Below are 8,340 nucleotides of genomic sequence, written 5' to 3' on the forward strand. Positions count from 1 at the left end.
ATCATGTAATAAAAATGTTATTTATTTAGTTTTTTTAATTCAAGTTAGAATTTGAGATAAGTTGAATAAGAAGAGATTTTATGTTAAAATTAATTACAATAAAAAGAGTAATTTATTCATTTATTTTTACACATTAACAATTGGGATTAACTTTAATGAAAGAAAAAAAAAAAGAAAATTAAAAATTCATGTAATAAAATATGAGGAAAGTCGTAGAAAGAGAAAGAATGGCGAGTATAACTGTCTAATGAAGGGTAGAGAAGAGGACACGAATGATAAGAAAGAGCATAAAATTAGATTAAAAAAGAATCCCAATTTATTAAAGAAAGAGAAAAAAATCCAGGTGGCATACATCCCATATAATTGTGATTAAGGGATATTAATTGAACGGGTAAGATTAAGTTATAAAGATATAATAAATGATATCAAAAGCACGTGATTCCACAAATAAAACCCGATGAGAAGAACAATCAATTATGAATAGGCTTACAGTTTCTTCTTCAGAGAGATAGAAACATAAAAATTAGGAGAGATGGTGTTAAAGCTTGCGGCAACTCCGTTCACGTACGTGGCACACGTGTTGGGAATCGTAGGACTTGTTCTAGTGCTGGTTTGGACTATACACTTCAGAGGTGGCTTGGCATGGGATGCTTCCAACAAGAACCTCATCTTCAATGTAAGTATTACTCTTCTATATTAACTTTTAGCTTTTGTTTCTTTTATCTAAATAATTTCAGCCTTTAATTTAGTATTTTATTATAATTTTTTTTCTGTCACATGCTATTATATTTAGAAAATTTAAATGGGTATTTTCCCCAAAGCTTTCTGGGTTTGTTTTTCGTTCATATAATGTTCAGTTTGATTCGTCCAATTTGAGACTTTACTTACCTTTTTGGAAGAATAGGCTGATTTGTTTGTTGAGAAATTCTAACTTTGACTATATCAATTATTAGAATTTCCTATATTAGTTGAGTTTCGTTACTTAGTGCGTTTTGATTCTTTTCTAGTGTCTATTGCTCCTAGTATTTTTTTTTTCTTCAATAAATTGTGGTTCTTGTTTTTTTTGCATTGGAATTATCTTCGGACTTAGGATCATATCCTGTTTATTCGATGACTTTTTTTTTCGACTTGCCAGTCTGTTAAGTAGCCCATAATATATGATAATTAAAAATTCAATAATTTTTAGGAAATATTAATAATTATACATATACATCTCTGACATTACTATGGCTGACCCTTTATTATAACAATTTTCACATTATCTTTATTCAAATAAATATATAAAAGCTTGGCTATTGGTACATTTAATATTAAAATTTAACGTTTTTAAATAATGTTTTTTTAAAGGGCTAGATGGGGTCTTTATCATCGTTATCTAACAACATTCTTATGAACAAACATATAGAGCAACAATTATTACATTATAAAATTATCTTATTCTTGGATGGGTAAAAAATCATCTTATATTTTGATTTTAGTTAAAATATATAAAATTATCTACTTAAAAACACTAATGATTATATTGTATTAGACACTTTAAATCACAAATATTTTATAGCAATAGGACTTTTTTCTCTTTTGGAAGCAAAATAATACAAAATAAAGTGTCCGTTTGGCTGTGTTTTTAATTTTTAATTTTTAAAAGTGAGAATAGAAAATAATTTTGTATTATTTTAAAAATATAATGTTGTTTGACACAAATTTTTTAAAATTATTTTTAGATTTTTTCTTATTAAAAAATATTAATATTTTAACATCATACTATGACATGAACCCATCTAAATTTGAGTTCAAGTATAGTTTCGGGTTTAGAATCCGAGTATGCAAGCAAAAATATAAAATATACTATGTTAGATAAAAAAATTATTTTTGAAAATTGAAAACAATATTGTGATGTTATCTGTTTTCTAGTTTTTTCAAACTCAATTTTAAAAAATTATTTTTAAAATAAAAAATAGAAAACAGTTTTTTAATTATGAAGTGAAACATGTTTTCATTGTTTTCTTCCTAAATTTTTGTCATTGAAGACGTTTCATTATTATCAAGTTATTTGAAAAGAAAATAATTAAAAGTATTCTTAGTTTTTTTTTTTTTTTTTTTTTTTTAAAGGAAAAATTCTTAGGTTTTAAAAGACTTCTTATGTTTTTTTTTCTTTTTTCTTTTTGACTTGTAACAAAAATATTTGAACGTTGCTTGCACCTACCCTGTTCACATGCATACCTACCTACTTCCAAGTATAGTTAGTGAAAGTACCAAAATACCCCAAATTAAGTAGATCTTGGCTCCATTTTGGACACGTATGTATTGTCGTATATGAATAATGTGTGGTGATTCTAATTTTGTATGGATTTCTTTCGTGGAAGATATTCATAACATAAAAAGTATCTATCTACCATCTTTATTACAAATTACACACTAGATTTAATTAATTAATTAAAATGAGGTGCATATCTTTCTCCTCATTGGGATAGAGGAATGCTTATCCATTTTGTAGTTTTGTCACTTTGTGGGATATAAAATGTCGTAACTCATGTTACTCGTTTTTTCTTTATTTATTTATTTTATTTTTTTTATTTAAGATTGTTTTTCTTCTCAACTATAATCTATGTATTATTATCTTTTTCCATTAAAAATATTATCTAAACTATTGTGTTATAAATTGGCTTTCCAATTAAATAAATGATAAGCAATAATCAGTTGTCACATCAATACTATATCAACGCCTATATAATTAATTTTAAAAAATAATTTTTTTTTAATTTAATTTTACGTAATTTCTTAATCAATAATGAATTTTTAGTTTAATTATTTTTGAAAAAAGCATATTTTTTTTTAATATTAAATTATACACGTGACGTTGATGTGGCAATTGGTTAAGCAACCATATCATCATTTTGTTTGCCACGTGTGACAAAACTTGACAGAATGACCAATTTAAAATGTTATGAATAGTTCAGGGACTATTTAGAACGGGTTGAAAAATTTAGAGGATACAATAATACATATGTCATAATTCGGGGGCAAAAATCCTTAATAGCTTTTTTTTTCCAAACAAATCATTACTATTCACATGATTGTTATTATTATGCTTTATTTTCCCTTTTTTTTAATTATGAAAGAAAACTTCATTAATCAAACAAAAAGTTAAATGTGACTTCCTAACCGAATTTCATTCTTTGTAAAACTCTCCAAAAGAAAAAACGAGTGTGGATGCTCTAATATGTTCATCTCATACACTGGTCACTTGGCAATCAGCAACGTTAAACATACACAAGTTTTTTAATCAAAATATCTCTAGTAAGAAGATTAGTATATGAATTACCTGCCACATTATGAAGCGATGCTTTGGAGCCGATGATGAACACCAAACAAGCTTCTCAAAATTGACCCTAAAATTGTTTGCTATCATGGAATCATATATCTTGTTCACTTGACAATTACACATAATACATGCTTTCACAATCTCATCTTTGGAGAAGGTTTTCCTCAGCCTCTTAAGCTTCTTCCAATACTAGCTCACATCGAGCTTTAGCTCATGAGACCAAACATCTTGGTTAAAAAGTAAACACTGTTGACCCATTTCACCTGTGGAACATCTTGTTTTATTATTAATGCCCAAAGATAATTAGCCAAAAAAGATTTGTTCCACTTTGACTCCTCTCTAAACCCTAAACCTCCATACTTATACGATTTACAAACTAAATCCCAAGATGCCATTTGCAATTTACTTGTGTTGCCTTTTTCACCTCAGAGAAAATTTCTACAGATTTTGTCAATCTTATTTTATTGTTAGTGCCCAAAGATATTTAGCCAAAGAAGATTTGTTCCACTTCGATCCTTCTCTAAACACTAACCCTCCATACTTTTTTGGCATGCAAACTAAATCCCAAGATGCCATGTGCAATTCACTTGTGCTGCCTTCTTTTACTCCAGAGAATTTTTTTACAGATTTTGTTAATTTCCTTCGAAAATTTTAGGGTAACAAGATGATATTCATCCAGTAAATTATAATCCCAATCAATATTGAGTTGATGAGAAGAGCCCTCCCTATATATGTCTAATGGTAGCTAGCTCAAGTGTGTAGTTTCATGCTTAACTTTTGTAATACAATGTCACAATCTGACTTTTTCTATTTTGTTGGTCTAAGATTCACCCCATGATATTTCATAGAAAAAAAATCCTCCCTAAATAGTAGCATTTCCTTAATGCTTCGTTTCTCATTAGCATTTACACCTGTAAAGTATATACTAGCTTTTACCTTGTTTTTTGACAAGCGAGAACATCAACCAAACTGATGTAAATTGTGCTTCTGCAATGCAACTAATCGAAACTGGTTTATCTTTTAAAAAATAGGATTAAATAATTTGCAAAGCAAAGCCAGCTTGAGGCTTTTTCATAATGGGTGAAATCTGAACGCTTCATTCCTAGATTGTCTCTTTAGTATTCAAGTCAAATACTCCATGACTAGGACAAATAAAAGAGACGAGATTAGATCTCCTTGTTTGAACCCTTTTGCACCTTTGAACTGCCCCTTCTCATTCATAACTAGAAGATATGTTGAGCTCCACACACAATTCATAACCCAATTAACAAATTGAGTAGGTAAATGGTACTCTTTCAAAAGCTGTTCTAAACATTTTTAGGCAATTGTATCATAAGCTTTACTCAAATTAATTTTTATCTTCAAGAAACATTTTTAATAAACACACTTTGATTATCACTTACAAAAATAGGTAAGACTTCGGCTAGCCTTGAACACATTATTTTGGATATGCATTTGTACACCGTGTTGCAATAAGTAATTGGACGATAATAATCAATGGCCTTGGAAGGGTTATCAACTTTTGTAACGAGCATCAAAAGAGTCTTATTTAACTGATTAGGGGTAATGCCATTCTGAAAAAAAATTCTGGATAGCACTTGTGAACTCTTTCCCCAAATCCTTCCACATGACTTTGAAGAACTTTGAGCCATAGCCATCAGATACTGTGATCTTTAGATTAAAAATTGAAAACATTCCTTTCTTAACTTCCTTAGGGTCTAATTAGCTTTATTTAAAGAGATATGAACAACCAAGTAGGGCTGGCTCTGAGGATAGCAAGCCAGGCGCGGGTCTCGGGCCCCCGAACACTTAGGATCCTATAATTGTGAAAAAAAATTATTAGTATGTAGATAAAATATTAAATAATAACAAATATAACAAATATTATTTAGTGTAGTTGTAAAGAGCCTTACTTTAAGCTATAAGAGAGATCAATTATTTTCAATCTCTATTTTTATATTTTTTTTTTTAAAAAAAATATTTAATATATATTTATAAAGTAGTGAACATTGGAGTTTTAAAAAGTTTTACCATTACATTAAAATACTAAAATTATTATTTTAATAATAATTAAACTATATATAAGAGTTCTAAAATTTAATTTTATGTTAAATGGCATATAACTTAAGTCTCACCAAGCCACTCATCAATACAATTCATCTGAATTTGAACTCTTGGCTTGTTGGACTTCCCATAAATTTGAAATGAGACAGAAATTGGTCCACTACTTTAGGATAGTTTTCCACTATTTGCCCCTGAGAATCAGTAAATGAAGTTATCCTTTATTATTGTTATTTATTGTTATTATCCTTTTAAAATTTAAATACATTTCCGTAGTTTAATAAGTTGCTTAGAGAGAGGGAGAAGTGAAGATCAACATATTTTTCGTGCTTAATTTTAATGTTTTATATATACTTTTTTTTTTTAGCTGCACCAAGTATATATGCATGGAATAAATAATTTTCTCCTTTTTCTCTGTTTGGGTCAACTAATCTTGCATCAATCACTTTGAATAAATAAAGCAACATATACTTTTTAAAGTGTCTTTTTTTCTTTTCTTCCTTTTAGACTGTAAACTTGATAAATTAATTTAAAGCACGCAAATGAGACACCATCTTTTTGTTTAATAGTGTAAATATGTATATTACTAGTGGGGACTTGGGGATAAGGTCCATTAAGGATATATATTGTGTAATGGTTTTTTTTTAACAGTAATATGAATTTAATCCAAGGATTAATTATCATAGAAAAGAAAAATAAATTTTCCTATTTCCTTAATTCAATATTAAAAGTGTCCTTGATCGTCAAGTAATCCGACTACATCGTAAAAATAATATATAGCTCAGCTCCTGTTCCTTTCCTATAGTATAATACAAACACTTAACTCCAAAAAAAAAAAAAAATAAGATCACTTTTCTATGTTTTGAATCAATAAATGTAAAATTAATTATTCTTTCTTATTGTTTGAAATTTAGATAATTAATTTTTCATTAGAAAATGGATAAGAAAAAAAAAAGTAAAGCAAAGTAATGTTGCTTTATTAGTGAATTAATTACGTAGAGTACTGTTATGATTTATACTCATAGGCGGACTTAGGGTGTTGAGATTTAAAAATATATTAATATACAATTGTTATTTATATTATATATATATATATATATACATAGTAGTTAAATAGAACAATTGGTTAAGATATTTAAGTTTATATGGGAGACTATTTTTGAATTTTTTTGCCCATTTTTTTTTTTAGTTCTATCTACATTTTATTTATTAAAAAAAATAAATGAAGTATAAGGTTCAAATTAGGATCAAACTTATGACTGTTAGAATAGAGAGATGCTGCCAAACTATCATTCTACTTAAATTTAGCTAGTTATTTATTATTTTAGATTATATTTAATGTATAATTAAGTCCACCCTAAAATTCAATCCCGGCTCCGCCACTCATGACATCTTTATCTATTTTTTTACAGCTCCACCCTCTTCTCATGCTATTTGGCTTCATTGTACTCGGAGGTGAAGGTATATATATTATACTTTTAACAAAAGATTTTTGTGAATCACGAACATATATTGCTTCAATTTTATCTCACATTTAGATTTAGATAGTTCACATTATTATTTGCAGATCAATAAGACAAAATCTAAAGCTCTATGTTTATTATGTTTGGTACAGCTATAATAAGTTATAAATCACTTCCTTTGACGAAGGAGGTGAAGAAATTAGTTCACCTAGTACTCCATGCACTTGCCTTGGGACTAGGCATTATTGGCATATACACAGCATTTAAGTATCACAATGAGAGTGGCATTGCTAATCTCTACAGTTTGCACTCCTGGCTTGGTATTGGTGTTATTGTACTCTACGCTATTCAGGTATATATGCTGCAAAAACCTTTTATTTAATAGCTTTTTTTTTTTATGAAACAAAGACTGCAACTTTTATTAAAGCAAATCAGCTATTAAAATAATTTCCAAACCAGTAGAACAGTCAGGACATGAACCAGAAGAACGAGCTAACCAATTAATTAGCCGCTTGGTTCTCAGACCATTTAACAAACTGAACTGAAATGTGAAACAAATAAATAGATCGTATACATATTGTGTTTTTTTTTAATTAATTTGGTGCAAAAAAAAAAAATTGTGTTATTTTGTAGTGGATATACGGGTTCGTGACATTCTTCTACCCTGGAGGGTCCAGTGGGCTTAGGAGTGAGTCTCTACCATGGCATGTGTTCTTTGGGCTTTTTGTATACATATTGGCTTTGGGCACTGCTGCATTGGGCTTTTTAGAAAAGCTGACATTCCTTGAGTCTGGTGGAGTTGAAAAATATGGGTCTGAGGCCTTCTTAGTTAACTTCACTGCTATTGTCACTGTTTTATTTGGAGCTTTTGTTATATTATCTGTTTCTTCTCAAGGTCCACCACAAGAAGATGAATATAGCTATTCAGCTATATAAATAAATATATTATCCTTATTATTATGCTCATTTTCTTGTTAATGTAGCACTACTAGCTAAGACAGTTGTCATATCCTTCTTTCTCTTAAAGTACATAAATGTTGATTATTTATTTTTAATTATATTTGTATTAAAGACTGTAATCAAACTTCAAATGAGTAACTCACTTGAATATGATCATATATGTATTATATAATTTTATATTTTTATAGATTAGTGGATGATGAATATTGTTAAATGTTTTCAGATATATCATATCATTAATCATTAAACATTGAAAACTTAGCTGTAATGTAATAATAACATTATTTTCTTTAATTGTAGTTAAATTAATAGACAAAGCCATGTGAAAACAATTCTTTAAAAACAAAAACATCAGTTATATTTAAGATATATATTTATTTAAAACGAAAAAATGTATAATGATCAACAATAGGAATTTTATTAAATTGTAGGGGCTCCATTATAAGTTATTTTTTGGTGAAGTTGGCCATAAAATGAAAAGTACATGAGAGAAGGAAAGATTGATGATGTGGCCAGTTATGTAAGCACACGTGT

General features: G+C 28.3%; 1 protein-coding gene across 1 annotated transcript; it reads left to right on the forward strand.

Moving 5' to 3' along the window:
* The first annotated feature begins 222 nt into the window (after positions 1 to 222).
* Positions 223 to 7,993, forward strand: LOC115716712 (transmembrane ascorbate ferrireductase 1). The gene is made up of 4 exons (XM_030645588.2): positions 223 to 676; positions 6,796 to 6,844; positions 6,999 to 7,198; positions 7,480 to 7,993. The coding sequence occupies exons 1-4, from the start codon at positions 533 to 535 to the stop codon at positions 7,780 to 7,782; spliced, it is 696 nt and encodes a 231-aa protein (XP_030501448.1). The 5' UTR covers positions 223 to 532; the 3' UTR covers positions 7,783 to 7,993.
* Positions 7,994 to 8,340: the final 347 nt, after the last annotated feature.

This window comes from Cannabis sativa, chromosome 5 (genome assembly GCF_029168945.1).
Source record: "Cannabis sativa cultivar Pink pepper isolate KNU-18-1 chromosome 5, ASM2916894v1, whole genome shotgun sequence".
NCBI lineage: Eukaryota > Viridiplantae > Streptophyta > Magnoliopsida > Rosales > Cannabaceae > Cannabis > Cannabis sativa.

Excerpts from the sequence above, each read along its gene's own strand:
- LOC115716712 (XM_030645588.2), top strand. The coding sequence starts at position 533 with ATGGTGTTAAAGCTTGCGGCAACTCCGTTCACGTACGTGGCACACGTG. Across the intron at positions 6,845-6,998 it reads CATTGTACTCGGAGGTGAAG|CTATAATAAGTTATAAATCA; the intron begins GTATATATATTA and ends TGTTTGGTACAG. Across the intron at positions 7,199-7,479 it reads TTGTACTCTACGCTATTCAG|TGGATATACGGGTTCGTGAC; the intron begins GTATATATGCTG and ends GTTATTTTGTAG.